The sequence below is a fragment of the Glycine max genome, unplaced genomic scaffold (assembly GCF_000004515.6).
Source record: "Glycine max cultivar Williams 82 unplaced genomic scaffold, Glycine_max_v4.0 scaffold_124, whole genome shotgun sequence".
In the NCBI taxonomy this organism is placed as follows: Eukaryota; Viridiplantae; Streptophyta; class Magnoliopsida; order Fabales; family Fabaceae; genus Glycine; species Glycine max.
The window spans coordinates 28,058-48,577 of NW_024464767.1; the positions used below are offsets into that span (position 1 = coordinate 28,058).

The window sequence follows — 20,520 nt, forward strand, 5'->3', positions numbered from 1 at the left end:
TATATCACTAAGTTTTATGATGTGTTACGGTTTGCTTTAAAATATGGTACAAGGTCTATCAGAGACCGGCTTATAAGTAAAAATTAAATTTGTCATAAAGGGAGTAAAATGGAAAATAATTAATTTCTTAATTAGAATTAAATTAGAATAAGCTGTGCAGATCTTATAATTTTTGTTCACTAATTCGCCCACCACATAATGTTTTAATATTTCCAACTTTGTATAATCTAAAAAGTATAAAAATGAAGATTACGACTTTCAGCCTCCAGTTCCTTATAATGGAAGAGTGAGTAAATGTTGATGCGATATGGGTAGCTTTCATGGGCAGTGACCTTGTCGAAGAATGCTTGGGCCATGATCATTGGTTATCTATGGATATCTCATCAAAGTTCTTGGCCTGGCCGGCTTGGAGAGTCAAGTCTTGTATGCAGCCACGACTTTAATTAACACGAAAGAACTAATTATTCACTTCAATGGTTAGTGACTAAAATTAAATATAAGTTTTTTTCCTATTAAACCACGTTTTCTTGAACCACTAGTCCCCCATTTTTGGAAACAAGAATGTGATACACAGAATTGAACAACTAGTTGATCTTAACTACAAATATGCTCAATATGCAAATATGTACATCCCAAAACAGAATTTAAATAAGACTCTCAAATTTGAAAAAAAAAAAAAAAGATAGAAATAACTACAATGCAAATTGAACAACCTGGCAATACAATGATACAACATCGGTTGTAAGCAACACTAAACAGTGATACTATACGAGGAAAAAGATTGAAGTTTGAACCACACATGATCAAGGAAATGAAAATAGGCATGCCGCCATGATCTACAAATCAGCAAAGGAGCAATCACTATCCAAAGTCCCACAACAAATCCAATTGTCGCACTAACAAAAAACCAATTCACTCCATGCCCATGACTTCCTTCATAACTATGAGTTTTCCCATTGGAGCTGCAGTTTATGGGCAGTGGTGGACCACATAGATTGTTGCCGATAAAGCTGGAGGCATCAAAGGTTTGCAATTGAGTTCCTGTTGGAATATTTCCCTTCAAATGATTATAAGACACGTCTAGCATGCTCAAAAAGCTCAAATTAGAAATGGTTGGAGGGATTTCACCAGAAAGTTGATTCCTCGAAAAATCAATACACTGTAACGATCCCATATTACCAATACCTTCTGGAATAGGACCAATCAATTGGTTGTGGGACAAGTTCAAAAAGTTCAATCCATTTAGATCTGTGATTTCTCTAGGAATTTCTCCTAATAATTTGTTACTTGACAGATCAATACTTGTTACCAAACCCAGAATGTTTCGATACTCATCTCCTCTTCCTTTTAGCCATAGTAGCACACTAACTATACCTGATACCGAAGAGTATCGTGTATTATTTGGTGCTTGAGAATAGATACGGGGATATGTACTCCGGTTCACTAGTGTCATGGCACTCAAGTTACGGAAACAGCTGGGTATATTGCCAGACAAATTATTTTTTGCAAGGTCTAAAACCTGAAGACGACTCATCTGACATATTTCATTTGGAATGTGACCGGAAAAACTGTTTGATCGAAGGCGGAGGATTTTCATATTTGAGAGCTTTTCTCCAACCCATGTTGGAATACATCCTGAAAGATTATTTTCTCCAAGATCCAAGGATATCAATTGGCCAGTCTTCTTCAAACTGGTAGGAAATTGTTAGAGAACCAGTATCAAGCTAGAAGAAGAGGTCTAGCACCTCCAGAAATTAAGGACGGAACAGAGCACACAGAAGGAGGAGAAGGCTGTAATCATTCTTATTGCCTTTGCTTGTTATTACATGGTTTTTATAGAATTCCTAATATGGAATAATCCTAGGAATATTACAATAACCGTTTTATTGATAAGAATTGCTCAGCAGGATCACAATTCCAAGCAAGGCGATCCGGGGAAAGATCTGCAGAAGCTTCTGTTTTGGCAGGATTCTTCAAACGAATTCATCCAGGTAAGTGGGCCTCTTTATCTTGCGTTTGGGCTTGACTTCTTGCTGCACCTCCTGTTTTGCGATTTCCACCTCTGAGTTTGCATTTTGGTCTTCTTCTTCTCCTGATATCGTATCATCCCTGGGCCCTTGTAAGATCACCTTGTCCTCAAGGTGATATTCTTCTTGCAATTCATTCCAATCTTCCCATGAAGTCTCGTCCGGAGATAGTCCGCGCCATTGAACTAAGACCTCCCAAGGAGCTTCCGGAGAGGTTCGTCGGTGATTTAATATAGCCAAGGGTGAAATCAGGGGCTGGTCATTGATGAAAGTTTGTGGAAGTGACTCAGGGGATGGTGATGTCGGTGGTCCTCGAAAGGGTTTAAGCTTCGAACAATGGAATACCGGGTGTATTTTTGCCTCATCAGGTAGCTTGAGCTTATAAGCAACTGGGCCAATGCGTTCAATGACTTGGAACGGACCGTAGAAGCGTTTTGCTAGCTTGGCGCAAACTGAGGAATTCCCCTTGGTTGAAGATTGTCGGTAAGGGCGTAACCGGAGAAGAACCCAATCACCGACCTGGTAATGGACCTCTCTTCTTTTCTGGTCAGCTTGTTGCTTCATCTGGGCCTGAGCCTTCAATAGTTTCTTACGAATGTCCTGAAAAGTAGTGTCTCGGTCAGTTAACAAGTCCTCAACAGCTTCAATGTTTGTCGTGCCTGAGAGGTATTCCGGAAAATTGAATGGTTTTCGGCCAAATGTCACTTCGTAAGGGGTTGACCCGGTTCCTGCAGTCCACGAGGTATTGTGGGACCACTCTACCCAGGGAAGAAGCTTACCCCATCGCTGAGGGCGTCGGTGCACGAAGGCACGCAGGTATTGCTCTACGATTCTGTTGATGACCTCTGTTTGTCCGTCACTTTGGGGATGGTAAGCAGAGCTCATCTTCAGGTGAGTGCCGCTGGCCCTGAATAATTCTTGCCAAAAGTGGCTGAGGAAGAGAGGATCTCGGTCAGAAACGAGGCTCCTTGGAACGCCGTGAATTTTAACCACTATATTGATGAAAAGTGTGGCGACCATGTAAGCGGTGTGAGCTGTTGGAAGTGTACCCAAGTGTATGCCCTTTGAGAAACGATCCACCACGACGAGAATGGTGGTGTGGCCCTGGCATGGTGGTAATCCGACAATAAAATCAAGGGAGAGGTCCTCCCATGGCCGGCAAGGAATCGGAAGAGGACACAGCAACCCAGCTGCCTTTCGGGCTTCGTACTTGGTCATCTGACAATCCAAGCAATTAGAAACAACCCTTCTGACATCCTCACGAAGGCCGGACCAGGTGAAGTTCTCCGATATCCTTGCTAGTGTTTTCGCGATTCCAGCGTGGCCCCCTGCTGGTGTGTTGTGATATTCCAAAAGGAGTGTGGAGGTGATGGGTAATTCCCGAGGCAGCCATATGCGGCCCTTCTGCAGAATTAAGTCTTGTGAGATCGTGAAGGTGGGAAAATTAGATGGATTCTGCTGGAGTTCTTGTCGGCGCTGTATGTATTCTGGGTGGTTATGGAGTTGTCGACGAAGCTCCTCGAGAAATGTTAATGAAGGCACGGAAAGAATCAGCAGGAGTGAAGGCCCTTGTTCTGGTAGTCGTGACAATGCATCTGCAGCTTGGTTGTGCTTACCGGCCCGGTATTGAATTGTGTAATCGTAGCCCATAAGGCGAGCTAAATACATGTGCTGTTCCGGTGTTTGTATCACCTGCGTGAGGAGTTCCTTGAGGCTGTGATGATCAGTCAAAATCGTGAAACGTTGACCGAGGAGATATTGCCGCCATTTCTTAATTGCGGCGGTGATAGCAAACAGCTCACGAATGTAAGCGGAGGCCCTGAGAAGCTTGGGACTGAAGGGTTTACTGAAATATGCAATCGGGTGGCCTCCCTGAGAAAGTACGGCACCCATTCCGACACCGGATGCGTCTGTCTCCACCGTGAATGGCATCTGAAAATTTGGAAGAGTGAGTACCGGAGCTGAGGATAAGGCTGCTTTGAGGTCTTCAAAAGCTGATTGGGCATGAGGAGTCCACTGAAAGGGGTCTTTGGTGGTGAGCTTTACTAAGGGAGCAGCGATGGTAGCGTAGCCCCTTATGAAACGCCGATAGAATCCAGCAAGGCCCAAAAAACCACGAACGGCCCTGGAAGAGTGAGGTGTGGGCCAATGCAGAACGGCCTCTACCTTCGAAGCTACTGGTTCTACCCCCCTCTTCGAAACCATATGGCCCAAATATTCAACCTGCAGCTGTGCAAAAAAACATTTTGATAATTTCAACACAAAGTGGTTATCAAGGAGGACCTGGAACGCTGTGGTTAGGTGTTGGATATGGGCCTCAAATGTATTGCTGTAAATTAATATGTCATCGAAGAACACTATGATGAAGTGACGGAGATGGTGCCGGAAGATGCTATTCATTGTTGCTTGAAACGACGATGGGGCGTTACAAAGACCAAACGACATTACTTTGAATTCGTAATGACCGTGGTGGGTTCTGAATGCCGTTTTCGGAATATCTGGACCATGCATCTGTATCTGGTGATAACCTTGCAATAGGTCGAGTTTGGAGAAATATTGGGCGCCTCCGAGTTCATCTAAGAGCTCATCTATTGTGGGAATTGGAAATCGGTCTCGAACCGTGACAGCATTGAGGGCTCTGTAGTCGACACAGAACCTCCAGCTTCCATCATGTTTCTTTACGAGGAGGACGGGTGATGAGAAAGGGCTGGTACTGGGTTGGATCAAGCCCTTTTGGAGCATAAGGTGGACCTGGTGTTCGATTTCATTTTTCTGATAATGGGGATATCGGTACGGACGCACATTCACTGGGTCTGATTGGGGTAGTAAGTGAATGTGATGATCGGTCTCTCGAGCTGGGGGAAGACCCTGAGGATCTTGGAACAAGGTGGAGAACTGGGCTAATAAGTGTTGTATGGGTGGGGGTAGTGGGGTGGGGCTCGTGGGAGAAGAGGGTTCAGTGAGGACGGCAATATGAAAATAAGTGACTGGTTCGTGTGTCTGATGAAGACGACGAAGCTGATGATGGTTCAAAAGGCCCAATTGAGCTGCACTTTCCCCTTTTAATTGGACCAAGCGGTGCTGATAGAAAAATTGCATACTTAAGGAATTATAGTCCGTGAGAATGGGGCCCAATGTTTTGAGCCATTGGACACCCAACACGATGTTGGCACCGGCGATGGGAAGGACATAGAGATCCACCAAAAATTCAATGTTCTGAATGGAAATAGGAACAGCTTCACAGACTGTAGTGCATTCCAAGTGATGACCGTTGCCTACCAAGACGCGCAGTGGCGGTGTGGGGCGGCAAGGAAGTCCCAATTGAGAGACCAGTGGCTGCTGCACGAAGTTATGGGTGCTCCCTCCATCAACGAGGAGCACCAGAGGATGAGCTCGTATAGTCCCTTCAAAACGCAGCGTTTCTGGAGCAAGATGGCCCGATAAGGAGTGGAGACTTATATGGGCCGGGTACGGGTCGGGTAAGTCAGGTGGGTCGGTTATAGGTTCGGGTTGTGGGTTATTAGGGTCTATATTAGCCAAGGGGGGTTCCTCTTCCTCAGTGATGAGTAGGAAGACACGAGAAGCGCAGCGGTGGCCCCGGTGGTAACGCTCGTCACAGTTGAAGCATAACCCACGCTCGCGGCGTGAGGTTATCTCCTCCGGTGACAAGCGTTTCATCACAGGGGGAGGCTGACGTGGTGGCGCTGGTAATAAGGGTGGGAGGGAGGCGGCGCAAGAGGGTTGGGAATTAGGGTTCGTGTGAGGGATAATTTGTGGTGGAGGTGGGGGTCTTGGTCGAGGGGAAGGACGGATATCAGCCAATTTCTCCTCCTGCAGCCGCGCTAGCCCTGCGGCTTGCACCAGTGTGAGCGGTTGTAAGGCTTGGACCTCACGGCGTATTTCCGGGGAAAGGCCGGAGATGAAGCAGCTCAGAATGAAGGGAGGGGGTAGGCCGATTATACGATTGGCCAAATCCTCGAACTCGGACAGGTATTGCCCTACTGAACCCTTCTGAGTTAACTTGAAAAGCGCACCTGTAGGATCTTCGTATTGGGACGGCGCAAAGCGGGTTTGCAAAGCCTGTAGAAAGCCCGGCCAAGAGGTGAACTGAGCATTGCTGGTCATCCATTGGAACCATGCAAGTGCTCGTCCCTCCATGTAAAACGAAGCGATTGTGAGACGATCGCGTTCCGGGGTGCCATGATATTCAAAATATTGATTAATTTTGAATATCCACCCAAGAGGCTCCGTGCCATCGAATTGCGGAACTTCCAATTTCATTTTGTGGATTGTTGCAGGTACAGGGTTAGGTGGAGGCGGAATGGGGGTTGGTTGTGGAGTTGGGAAAGGGGATGTTGGAGATAAACGATGAAGGATTTCATCAAGCTTAAGGGTCACGGAGGTCATGGTGTCCCCGAGGCGGAGGAGAATGTCCTCCAGGGAACGCGGGGATGCGTCGTGGGAATGAGAATCGGCCATAACGAAAAAAAGGACAACGAGAGCACCAAAATCTGTTAGAGAACCAGTATCAAGCTAGAAGAAGAGGTCTAGCACCTCCAGAAATTAAGGACGGAACAGAGCACACAGAAGGAGGAGAAGGCTGTAATCATTCTTATTGCCTTTGCTTGTTATTACATGGTTTTTATAGAATTCCTAATATGGAATAATCCTAGGAATATTACAATAACCGTTTTATTGATAAGAATTGCTCAGCAGGATCACAATTCCAAGCAAGGCGATCCGGGGAAAGATCTGCAGAAGCTTCTGTTTTGGCAGGATTCTTCAAACGAATTCATCCAGGTAAGTGGGCCTCTTTATCTTGCGTTTGGGCTTGACTTCTTGCTGCACCTCCTGTTTTGCGATTTCCACCTCTGAGTTTGCATTTTGGTCTTCTTCTTCTCCTGATATCGTATCATCAATATTCCTGAGAGTGTGTTGTTACGAATTTGTAAAGACTGCAGGTCTGCCAAGGAACCCATGGATTGGGGGATGTTCCCAACAAAATGGTTGCTTTGTAAATTCACTTCCACTAGAAATGGCCAATTAATCCAACAATCAGGTATTTCTCCTGATAGATTATTTGATGCAAGATTGAGAAATTCTAATTGCATTGGCTTGTCCTGATTGTTACATAAAAAATCTTGCATGGATTCAGAGAATGAATTGGTTGAAAGGTCTAAGTCATACACATCATTTGAAAGATAGGGTAATTTACCACATAAGTGATTTGTGCTTAGATCAACAGTTTGGATAGATATTGGATTTTGTAATGTAGTCACAAGCTCACCATGGATATGATTGTGAGAGAGGTTTAAATACAAAACCTGAGAGTGTGGTTCCCAGAACCAAGTGGGAATAGAATCTAAAATCCCCGTGTTAGACAGTCCAACATATTGAAGTTTGTTTTGTGACTGAATCCATGATGGAAAGTTGGGACCTATCTGCCATGATGTCACATCCAAATAGGTAAGTTGAAAATTAGGAATCCAATTAGGACCCACTTTTAAAGTGAAATTGTTCCCTGATGCAATAAACTCCTTCAAGCTTGTAAGATTTGCAAGATCATCTTCGTTGACAACTCCTTGAAAATTATTGCCATCAATATGAAGAACTGACAATTTAGAGAGTGATCCAAGACTTTCAAAAATGGATTTCCACTGAATTTATTAATAGAGAGATCGAGTAATGTTAAATCTATCTCCCTTGAGTTGCGGAGATTTCCCAAAAAAGTTGGAATTGTTCCTTCAAGTTGATTATATGACAAATAAAGTTCAACAAGAGAAGTCAAATTTCCCAGGGCATCAGAAATAGTCCCATGTAAGTTGTTGTCCATTAGGTTGAGGAACTTGAGACGATGAAGACCGTATAAGCAATTAGGTATAAAAGATGAAAATGAATTGAAAGACAAGTCAAGATTTTGAAGAAGTGAGAGGTTTCGAATACCACCAGGAATCGGACCTTGAATTTCATTACCCGGTAATTGAAGAGAAACAAGTTTCTTCAATTTGAATATCCACTTGGGGACAAAAGAAATGGCAGGGGAATAACTAGTGAAGGAAAGATGGAGAGTTTGCAGAGGTGAGAAGTTGAGCAAGGATGGTTCATTATAGTGAGGGAGTGTGCAGTGTGACAAAGATAGGTGGGTCAAAGAAGGAAGAGATTGGAGAGTGTGTAGCCAATGAAATGCTTTGGATAGGTTTGCATTACTCAAATAAAGATATTCAAGCTTCCACATACTTGATACCCATTCTACATTTTCAGCAAACAGATCAGAATAACCTCCGAGGTCAAGGTAGACCAAATTGGAGAGATTCCCAATCTGAGGAGGAATCTTCCCATAGAATCCAGTTAGAGAGAGGTCGAGGTGAGTCAAGGAAGTCATTGTCCCAAGGAAAGAAGGAATTGACATACCTTCTCCAAGAAATCTATTGCCGCTCAAGTCCAAGTAATTCAAATGCTTTAAATCAGCCAAACAAGGACTTATCTCTCCACCAAAGCTCCATCTCCGATAAGCTTCCCAATCATCATTGATAAGAGAATCTGAAGAGTTGAGGTGAAGCTGAAGAAGATGGGAAGTGACGTTGTGGCAGAGGACTCCATACCAGTGGCAACAGTTGGTATGATTATGATTCCAAGACCAAAGCCTATTTGAAGGATCATTCAGATTATTCTTAAACTTCAAAAGTGTCTCACGCTCACTTGGGATGCACACACTCTCTCTGCATGGTAAGCTACATAACCAAAGGTGGAGAAAGACAAGAATATAAATAATGGAGGAGGAATTCATGATCACATAAGAATATATAGAAAACAAGTGTACTTGTTGCTTCTGCATATAAATCATCAAACTTCTATTATTTATACTGCTGCCCTGCCTGTTTTTTTCTTCACTTTCATTATTTTTTACCTTTTTTTATTCTTGTGCCAAATACTAAAATATTCTTCCATTCTTTTTTTATGCCGGCCTCTTTAAATTATCGATTTAATTATCCAATTCTCCCGAATTAATTCTTAGAATATTAAAAAAAAATTCAGTATCATATTTTATATTTGGTATTGAATTTAACTATTACTTAATTCAAGCCTTTTATTAAAAGTTTAACTTTTGTTAATTTAAATATTATTTTGTTAATTAAACCATAGCCGACTCCATTAGGTCCATCTCAAGGTCCTGTATTTTTTCATCTTGAACCTTTGGACACTCCACAAAGTCCAGCCATGTTATGCTACTAATTTTTTTTTTAGAAAAAAATTAATATTCTTTTTCACACTTCTTTTTATATCACCAATTAATTTTTATATGTTAATGAAAATAATATTCATATTTGAATACAATTAGAAATAGATCACACAACAACCATTCCAATTAATGACGATTAAATCTAGTCTTTTTTCATATATAAGAGAATATTATTTTGTGAATTAAAAAATTGATCAAAATTAAATAGCAAGATATGAATGAAATAATCTTTTTTTATATAGATTTTTTTAACTGAAATAGTCTTTAAATTAGACCATTTTCCTATAATTGATGTATTTATCATTAATATATTGTTTGTTTTATTTTAGTTTACCGTATAGAATTGTTTAAATCAATGAAATTTTTATTTTAAGAAAATATTAATGATTTTTTTTAAAACTTTAAGTAGTTTACATCAAAGGTAATTAAATTTGGCTTAATTAGTCTTCAAATTTTAACTATTATTCAAATCAATCCTTTTGTTAAACCTGTACGTGTTAAGTAAACAACAAAAAGCCTTACCTTATAAAATTCAAACATTCTATTACATGCGGTTTTAATTCTTTTTAAAATAACTACTCTTCTTTATTTACATCTAATAAAAATGTTATCACATTAAAATTTTTAAAATAAGCTAAATGAAGCGTGTTTCATAAGAAATTAACTTTTACTGTAATTGTTACATTTTTTAGTGACAAAGGGAGATGGGTGAAGACGGTGAAGGAAAAAAAAATGAAGATAATGTCTATGTTGTTCAAATAACAATATTAATTGTATTAAAATAGTTAATATTAAAAAATATATTAGTAAATATAACATTGTTGTGTTGGTGCTATTTATTGTGCATCAAAATATGTAAAAATAATAATTAACTTGTAATTTGTATAGTTGGTATGGGTTGTTTTATCTATCCTGGATTTTGTTGTATCACACATATAATCATTCATATATATATATATGGGCTACTATTGTCACTACCAAAAATGCTATGGAGACTACCAAAGCATTTGAAATTACTTGGTTATCCTTAGTTCCATTTCCCCACACCTCCTATCCTTCCCCTCTTTACGTTCAGCTACTCTCCCTCTTTACATCCAAAAACAGAATTTAAATAAGGCTCTCAAATTTGAAAAAAAAAAAAAAAAGATAGCAATGACTACAAATTGATCAACCTGCCAATACAATGATAAAACTTCGGAGTATTCTAAGCCACACTAAACAGTGATACTACCTAAGCGAAAAGATTGAAGTTTGAACCACACATGATCAAGGAAATGAAAATAGGCATACCGCCATGATCTACAAATCAGCAAAGGAGCAATCACTATCCAGAATCCCACAATAAATCCAATTGTCATACTGACAAAAAACCAATTTACTCCATGCCCATCACTTCCTTCATAACTATGGGTTTTCCCATTGGAGCTGCAGTTTATGGGCAGTGGTGGACCACATAGATTGTTGCCGATGAAGCTGGAGGCATCAAAGGTTTGCAATTGAGTTCCTGTTGGAATATTTCCCTTCAAATGATTGTAAGACAAGTCTAGCATGCTCAGAAAGCTCAAATTTGCAATGGTTGGAGGGATTTCACCAGAAAGTTGATTCCTCGAAAAATCAATGGACTGTAATGATCTCATATTACCTATACCTTGTGGAATATGACCAATCAATTGGTTGTGGGACAAGTTTAAAAAATTCAATCCATTTAGATATGTGATTTCTCTTGGTATTTCCCCTAATAACTTGTTACTTGACAGATCAATGCTTGTTACCAAACCCAGAATGTTTCTGTACTCATCTCCTCTTCCTTTCAGCCATAGTAGCACACTAACTATACTTTCCATGGAAGAGTAAGACCTACCATATCGTGCTATAGAATAGATACGAGGATCTGTACTTTGGTTCATTAGTGTCATGGCACTCAAGTTACTGAAACAGCTGGGTATATTGCCAGACAGATTGTTTTGTGCAAGGTCTAAAACCTGAAGATGACTCATCTGACATATTTCATTTGGAATGTGGCCGCCAAATCTGTTTGATCGAAGGCGGAGGATTTTCACATTTAAGAGGTTTTCTCCAACCCATGTTGGAATACTTCCTGAAAGATTATTTTCCCCAAGGTCCAAGGATATCAATTGGTTATTCTTCTTCAAACTGGTTGGAAATATTCCTGAGAGTGTGTTGTTATGAATTTGTAAAGACTGCAGCTCTGCCAAGGAACCCATGGATTGGGGTAAGTTCCCAACAAAATGGTTGCTTTGTAAATTTACATCCACAAGAGATGTCCAATCCATCCAGCAATCAGGTATCTCTCCTGACAAATTATTTGATGCAAGATTCAGAAATTCTAATTGCATTGGCTCGTCCTGATCGTTACATAAAAAGTCATTCATGGATTCAGAGAATGAATTGCTTGAAAGATCCAACTGAAGCACATTACTTGAAAGATAGGGTAATTTACCACACAAGTGATTTGAGCTTAGATCAATAGTTGGGATAGATATTGGATTCTTTAATGTAGTCCCAATCTCACCATGGATATGATTACGAGAGAGGTTTAAATACAAAACCTGAGAAAGTGCTTCCCACATCTGTGTGGAAATAGAATCGAAAATCCCCGTGTTAGATAGTCCAACATATTCAAGTTTGTTTTGTGACTGAATCCACAATGGAAAGCTGGGACCTAACGGCCATGATGTCACTTCCAAATAGGTAAGTTGAAAATTAGGAATCCAATTGGGACCCACTTTTAAAGTGAAATTGTTCCCCGATGCACCAAACTCCGTCAAGCTTGTAAGATTTGCAAGATCATCTTCCTTGACAACTCTGTGAAAAAGATTGCCATCAATATGAAGAGATGACAATTTAGAGAGTGATCCAAGACTTTCAAATGGATTTCCACTGAATTTATTAATAGACAGATCGAGATATCTTAATGATGAAAGTTTTCCAAATGATTTAGGAAGAGCACCACCAATTAAGTTGTTGGAAAAATCTAGCCGCTCAATATTTTTAAATGCCCCAACATCATCTGTCAGATTGCCTGAAAGTCGTGAACTCTGAACTGCAAGATTTGTGAGTTCATGGGAAATACAAGGAGCTAGAATTTCTAAAAGTTCATTAACCTGTTGGTTGAGTTTGAGATATGATAAATCTATCACCCTTAAGTTGCAGAGATTACCCAAAGAAGTTGGAATGGTTCCTTCAAGTTGATTATATGACAAATCAAGTTCAACAAGAGAAGTCAAATTTCCCAAAGAAGTTGGAATGTTTCCTTCAAGTTGATTGTATGACAAATCAAGTTTAACAAGAGAAGTCAAATTTCCCAGGGCATCAGAAATAGTCCCATGCAAGTAGTTGGCCCTTAGGTTCAGGAACTTGAGACGATGAAGACCATATAAGCAATCAGGTATAGAAGATGAAAATGAATTGAAAGACAAGTCAAGATTTTGAAGAAGTGTGAGGTTTCGAATACCACCAGGAATCGGATCGTTGATTTCATTATATGATAATTGAAGAGAAACAAGTTTCTTCAATTTGAATATCCACTTGGGGACAAAAGAAATGGCAGGGGAATAACTAGTATCGGAAAGATGGAGAGTTTGCAGAGATGAGAAGTTGAGCAAGGATGGTTCATTATAGTGAGGGAGTGTGCAGAATGACAAATATAGGTGGGTCAAAGAAGGAAGAGATTGGAGAGTGTGTAGCCAATGAAATGCTTTGGATAGGTTTGCATAACTCAAATGAAGATATTCAAGCTTCCACATACTTGATAGCCATTCTACATTTTCAGCAAACAGAGGTTCGACATCAGAATCACCTCCAAGGCCAAGATACACCAAATTGGAGAGATTCCAAATCTGAGATGGAATCTTCCCCATGAATCCAGTACCAGAGAGGTCGAGGTGAGTCAAGGAAGTCATTGTCCCGAGGAAAGAAGGAATTGACATACCTCCTCCAAGTAAATAATTGCCGCTCAAGTCAAGATATCGAAGCTTAGAGAGATTCCCAATCTGAGGAGGAATCTTCCCATTGAATCCAGTATCAGAGAGGTTGAGGTGAGTCAAGGAAGTCATTGTCCCAAGGAAAGAAGGAATTGACATACCTTCTCCAAGGAAATAATTGCCGCTCAAGTCCAAGTAATTCAAATGCTTTAAATCAGCCAAACAAGGACTTATCTCTCCACCAAAGCTCCATCTCCTATAAGCTTCCTCATCGAATAGAGTAGCTATCATAGTAATGATAGAAAACAGAATCTGAGGTGTGGAGGTGAAGCTGAAGAACATGGAAAGTAAGGTTGTGGCAGAGGACTCCATACCAGTGGCAACAGTTGGTATTATTATGATTCCAAGACCAAAGCCTATTTGAAGGATCATTCAGATTATTCTTAAACTTCATAAGTGTCTCACGCTCACTTGGGATGCACACACTCTCTCTGCATGGTAAGCTCAACAACCAAAGCTGGACAAAGACAAGAATATAAATGGAGGAAGAATTCATGATCATGCAAGAATATATAGAAAACAAGTGTAGTTGTTGGTTCTGCATATAAATCATCAAACTTCTATTATTTATACTGCTGCCCTGCCTGTTTTTTTCTTCACTTTCATTATTTTTTACCTTTTTTATTATTGTGCCAAATACTAAATTATTCTTTCATTCTTTTTTTTACGCTGGCCTCTTTAAATTATCAATTTAATTATCCAATTCTCCCGAATTATTCTCCCGAATTAATTTTGATCAATTTTTCAATTCACAAAATAATATTCTTCTTATATGTGACAAAGACTAATTAATCTTCATTGTCATTAATGATTGTTGTGTTGTCTATTTCTAATTGTTTTTTAATCATAATATTATTTTCTTTTTATTAAAAATTAATTAGTGAGATACAAAGAAGTTTAATTTGATCTATCATAATTATTGAGATCATAGTTTTTCCTTTTATAAGTCTTGGTCCAAATTTCTCCATGTATTGTAGATCATATTTAACTTAAAAAGTAAATTAGAAGATCTACAAAGAAGTGTGACATGTTTTTTAAATTATAAAATTATGGTCCTAGCTATTTATTGTTAGACCACAAGTTTTCATATATTAAAGTTTTTGTCTAAATTTCATTTATGGTGATAGTTTACGAATAGGATAGAAGACAAAAATAAATATTCAATTTATTGAAATATCTAACTCAATTAATTGATGAATACATCAATTATAGGAAAAGGGTGTACTTTAAAGACTATTTCTATTAAAAAATCTATAATTTTTTTTTCCTTCCAATCTAATTATTTAATTTTAATCAATTTTTCAGTTCACAAAATAATATTCTCTTATATAGGAAAAAAAGACTAGATTTAATTATCATCAATTGGAAAAGTTATTGTGTCATCTATTTATAGTTGTATTCTAACTTGAATATTATTTTATTTATCATATAAAAATTAATTAGTTATATAAAAGAAGTGAAAATAATATTAACTTTTTTTCTCAAAAAAAAATCAGTATCATATTTTATATTTTTTACAAGTTATCAACTTAAATAAGAGGAGAAACATAATTTTAATTTCTATTTTACTTTTTAAATAATTGCAAGTGTCAAATTTAAATAATCATGAGAATACTCACGTTCAATATAATATTCTCAAAAAAAAAAAATCCATACGATAACTTAAACAATCTATAAAGAAATATAATTTATTCTTGTGCCAAATACTAAAACAAGAAACATTTTTTATTTTAGTTTACCGTATAGAATTGCTTAAATCAATGAAATTTTTATTTTAAGAAAATATTAATGATTTTTTTAAAACTTTAAGTAGTTTACATCAAAGATAATTAAATTTGGCTTAATTAGTCTTCAAATTTTAACTATTATTCAAATCAATCCTTTCGTTAAACCTGTACGTGTTAAGTAAACAACAAAAAGTCTTGTCTCATAAAATTCAAACATTCTATTACATGCGGTTTGAACCCATAATTAATTTTAAATATCAAATTTTAATTATTCAAAATAAAAGAAATGAAAACAAAATTGTCTCCTAGAGAAACCCTTGCCCACTCCACCAAATCCATATCAAGGTCCCCACTTTTCCAACTTGAACCATAGACTACTCCATCAAGTCTATGTCAAGGTCCTCCATTTTAAGGTCCCCAGTTTTCCAACTTGAACCATAGACTACTTCAACCTTAGGACACTCCACAAAGTCCACTAATATTAAGGTCTCTGCCTTCTTCAACTTCTGCAACGCATATATAGAAATCAACTTAATTGTATAAGTGCTTCTTGCTTCTGCATATAAATTATAAAACTTCTATTATTTATACTGCTGCAAGTGTCTTTCTTGACTTTTTTAATTTTTTTATTATGTTTCCTTTTTTTAATTATTGACTTTATTATCCAATTCTCCCGAGTTAATTCTTAGAATAGGAAATAATTTTGAATTTACTTTATCTATCTCCCTTTTTAAAATTCCTATATACACAAAATTTTATATTGAATTTAACTATTATTTAATCTATCCTTTCGTTAAACTTTTGTTAATTAAACAATAAAAGTTCAACATTTTATTAAAAAAATTCAAGTTTTCTATTTCATGGACTCCATCAAGTCTTTTATTAAAAGTCCAACTTTTGTTAATTCAAGTCTTTTAATACTTTAAATCAAAGGTAATTAAATTTGGTTTGATTAGTCTTCAAATTTTAACTATTATTTAAATCAATCCTTTCGTTACATTTTTGTTAAGTAAATGATTGCATAGCAAGCAAGGAGGTGCAAGCAGTAACACTCTCACAAAGATAAAGATCTCAAAGCCATCATTTTTTTTTCCTTTTCTTTTCTATGAACTGTCATTTCTTATCTCTACATGTGAATGTCATGCAGACAAATGATGTCCAAGCTCCACTTTTTCCATTCATTGCAAGTTGTAAGCAGAATGTAGAATGTACGTATAATAAAATAATGAGAATGCCAACTACTAGTACGTAGTACTTAATTAAAACAAAAGTATCAAAATTAGAACGAAAATAACTTTGATGCTGTTAATACATGAGTTTAATTTTGATACACAGTGTAAAAAGTTAAATTGTTAATTAATTAGAAATCACCTAATGATTTGTAAAACAATTACTAAAAAAAGTTTCATTTGAAACTTAGTCTTCCACCCGTCTCAAGCTCTCCACATGAAAAAAAAGGTTGTTTGTGTCATCTATTTCTAATTGTATTCAAACCTAAATATGATTTCCTTTATCATATAAAAATTAATTATTGATAAAAAAAGAAGTGGTGAAAAAGAATTTAACTTTTTTCTATAAAAAATAGTATCATATTTTGTATTTTTTATAAGTTATCAACTTAAATAATAGGAGAAACATAATTTTTATTTTCATTTTACTTTTTAAATAATTGTAAGTGCCAAATTTAAACAATCATAAAATACTCACGTTCAATATAATATTCTAAAAAATATATTTATACGATAACGTAAATAATCTTCTACAAATAAATATATTTTATTCTTGTCTCAAATACTAAAATAAGAAACATTTTATTTTAATTTACAGTATAGGATTTCTTAAATCAATGAAATTTTTATTTTAAGAAAATATTAATAATTTTTTTAAAACTTTGAGTAGTTTACAGCAAAGGTAATTAAATTCGACTTAATTAGTCTTAAAATTTTAACTATTATTTAAATCAATTAATCCTTTCGTTAAACCTGTACGTGTTAAGTAAATAACAAAATGTCTTGCCTTATAAAATTCAAATATTCTATTACTTGCAGTTTGAACCCATAATTAATTTTAAAATATCAATTTTTTATTATTCCAAATAAAAGAAATGAAAATAAAATTGTCTAGTCTCCTAGACAAACCACTTCCCACTCCACCAAATTCATATCAAGGACCCCACTTTTCCCACTTGAACCATAGACTACTCCATCAAGTCCAAGTCAATGTCCTTCATTTTTTTAATCTTGAACCTTAGGACACTCCACAAAGTCCAGCCAACCATATTTAGGTCTCTATCTTCTTCAACATGAACCATAGGTCAATACATTACCTTCATATCAAGTTCCATATCATTGACAACAAATGTTTAGAATTAAGTAAGCAAGGAAAAAAATTATAAATGATGAATACATCAATTATAGGAAAATGATCTAATTTAAAGATTATTTCGGTTAAAAAATCTATATAAAAAAAGACTCTTTCGTTTCAATCTAACTATTTAATTTTGATCTATTTTTTAATTTACAAAATAATATTCTTCTTATATGTGAAAAAAAAACTAATTTTCATTTTCATTAATCAGAAAGATTGTTGTGTCGTCTATTTCTAATTGTATTTTAGCCTGAATATTATATTTTTTTTCATTAAAAATTAATTAGTAAGATACAAAGAAGTGTAAAATGCTTGTTTAACTTGGTCTACAATAATTATTGAGATCATAACTTTTTTCTTTTATAAGTCTTGGTCCAAATTTCTCCATATATTGTAGATCATATTTAGCTTAAAAAGTAAATTAGAAGATATGATATACCAAGAAGTGTGGCATGTTTTTCTAAATTATTTATCTATGGCCTTAGCTATTTTATTGTTAGACCACAAGTCTTCATATATTAAAGTCTTTGTCTGAATTTCATTTACTTGTGTGGTGATATTTTAAGAATAGTGATAGAAGAGAAAAATAAATATATAATTTATTGAAATATCTAACTTATGAAGATTTGCATTCTTAATGCATAAGCTTTTCAGTTTATATATTATCATTATTTGGAAATATTAATTTGTTGTGTTAATTGTCTATTTCTAATTAATTTGAAAATGAATCTTAATTTTTTATCATAAAAATTAGTATCATATTTTTTATTTTCTTTACAAGTTATCAACTTAAATACTAATAGGAGCAACATAATTTTAATTTCCATTTTATTTTTTAAATAATTTTAAGTGTCAAATTTAAGCAATCATAAAAATAATCACGTTCAATATAATATTTTTAAAAAATAATTCATGAGATCACTTAAATAATCTACAAAGAAATATAATTTATTCTTGTGCCAAATAAACAACAAAAAAAGTCTTGTATTATTAAATTCAAGTCTTCTATTACATGCAATTTGAACCTATAACTAATTTTAAATGATCAAATTTTTATTATTCAAAATAAAATAAAAGAAAAAAAAATTGTCTTCTAGACAAACCACAGACAACTCCACCAAATCCATATCAAGGTCCCCACTTTTTCAACTTGAACCATAGGCCACTCCATCAAATCTATGCCAAAGTTTCTTATCATTGACAATAAATGTTGAGAGTTAAGTCAAGCATGAAAAAAAATAGGGTAAAATATATCATTTCTATCCCTATAAAATTTTAATGTGCTACTTTTTTTTTTATCCTGAGTTAAGTTTGGATGATAGATAATTATCATGTATTCTTAGATTTTGGTGTCTATCCCTATAAAAAGGTTCTTATATTTACAATTTTTTTATCTTTTGGTCCTCGAGGGGAAGATTCAATTCACACATAAACATGAACACAATTAATAAAAATAGGGAAGCAAGCACAGGTACAAATGAAGTGTAATGGAGGTATGAGACAAAGCCACTACACATTCCATTATTCTTGAGTCTGCCACCGACCTCTGCAAGCTTAGCATTTGCCAATTGCCATGATGTAATCTCCTTCTTGACAGTCTCTCATCAAGTTGGAGTGATATCACAGCATTGAACTAAGTTGATCGTTCCAATGGGATGATGGTTTTGATTGCTGCAGATAAAGTGTGTGATTGTGAGTTTCTGGTCCCATGAGTTAAACTACATCGACTAAAAAAAATATTGTCGTAACTTTAAGGGTCAAAAGGATAATTAAACCTTTTATTTTTTTATTACTTTTTTTAACAACGCGTTATATATATGTAGCAGTTTATTCTAAACAATGGACTACGTGTGAAATCTTTGAATTCTATGTAAGAAATGTTATTTCAAACTTCTCATCAGTCTTCATGTCAATGATGGCATGCTCCATTTGAATTCTATGTCTAATTAAGCTCTCGGTCTTCCGTTTTTGCAACTTTATTTCGTAGAAAGAAGCCAAATTTGAAGATACAACATTTGATACTATAACTGTTTGGTGTTTTGAAAATCTCACTCACATATTTCCAAATGTTACAAAAGAATTTGATTCAGTGGGTTTTACGAATTCCTTCCTAGCCTTTTTTACCAAATCAGGGAATTTGCATTGTTGTGCATGATGGCTGCCACAAGGACCATTGTACCAACCCATTAGTGCAAGTGATTTTTTCTTATGAGAATTGAGAAACAAATTATATATGTGTTTTATAAAGGGAATTCTATTATTTTTAATTTTGAACTTGTAATGTTTTTGGTTTCCCTCACAGAACAAGTGATGTGACTCTTGATCGACGCCATACGTACGCATACTTTGATGCTCTTTTTTCACACCACTTTTATCTTAATGGTATCTCAAGTTGACAATCATAAATTAAAATAGCTAACTATAGTTGATTAGTAGAGACAAACAGCTCAAAGATAAAGATCTTTAAGCCATCATTTTTTTTCCCTTTTCTTTTCTATGAACTGTCATTTCTTATCTCTACATGGAATGTCTAGAAGTTGAAAATTACTTGAGCTTTCTTTACCTACTGCTTTCCATTTTGGCGAACTGCTTTTCTTTCTCATAATGAACTTTCCACTTCCAATGATGGTTGAACATTAATAATTCTTCATCTATTTTGTCTAAAAATTTCCACTCACTTTTGGTGAGTGGTGTGAATGTCATGCAGACAAATGATGTCCAAGCTCCACTTTTTCCATTCATTGCAAGTTGTAAGCAGAATGTAGAATGTACGTATAGTAAAATAATGAGAATGGCAACTGCTAGTACTACTTAATTAGAACAAAAGTATCAAAATTAAAACGAAAATAACTTTGATGCTGTTAATATATGAGTTTAATTTTGATAGATAGTGTAAAAATTTAAATTGTTAATTAATTAGAAATCACCAAATGATTTGTAAAACAATTAGTAAAAAAGTTATAGGAAATATATATAATTAATTAATTGCAAATGAAAGTGTATTTAAATTAAATTCTTACTTAACATATCCTTATTGTGATATCTTGTATATATTATATTTAATTGAGACAGTGGAATTGAGACCGTACTATAATTTTCATCACGGATGTGGTAGTCTAATATAATAGGGATGGTTGGTGAGGAATTTTGGAATG

At 35.8% G+C, this 20,520-nt stretch overlaps 1 protein-coding gene and 1 pseudogene across 1 annotated transcript; both read right to left on the bottom strand.

Annotated features, from left to right (window-relative positions):
* Nucleotides 1-443: 443 nt before the first annotated feature.
* On the bottom strand, nucleotides 444-8,862 carry LOC106797922 (receptor-like protein EIX2; annotated as a pseudogene).
* A 1,286-nt stretch (nucleotides 8,863-10,148) lies between these two features.
* Nucleotides 10,149-13,767, bottom strand: LOC106797921 (receptor-like protein EIX1). Its single transcript, XM_014773224.3, is given in 2 exon segments — nucleotides 10,149-13,482; nucleotides 13,484-13,767. Coding segments are annotated over 2 exon segments (3,285 nt in total). The 3' UTR covers nucleotides 10,149-10,481.
* Nucleotides 13,768-20,520: the final 6,753 nt, after the last annotated feature.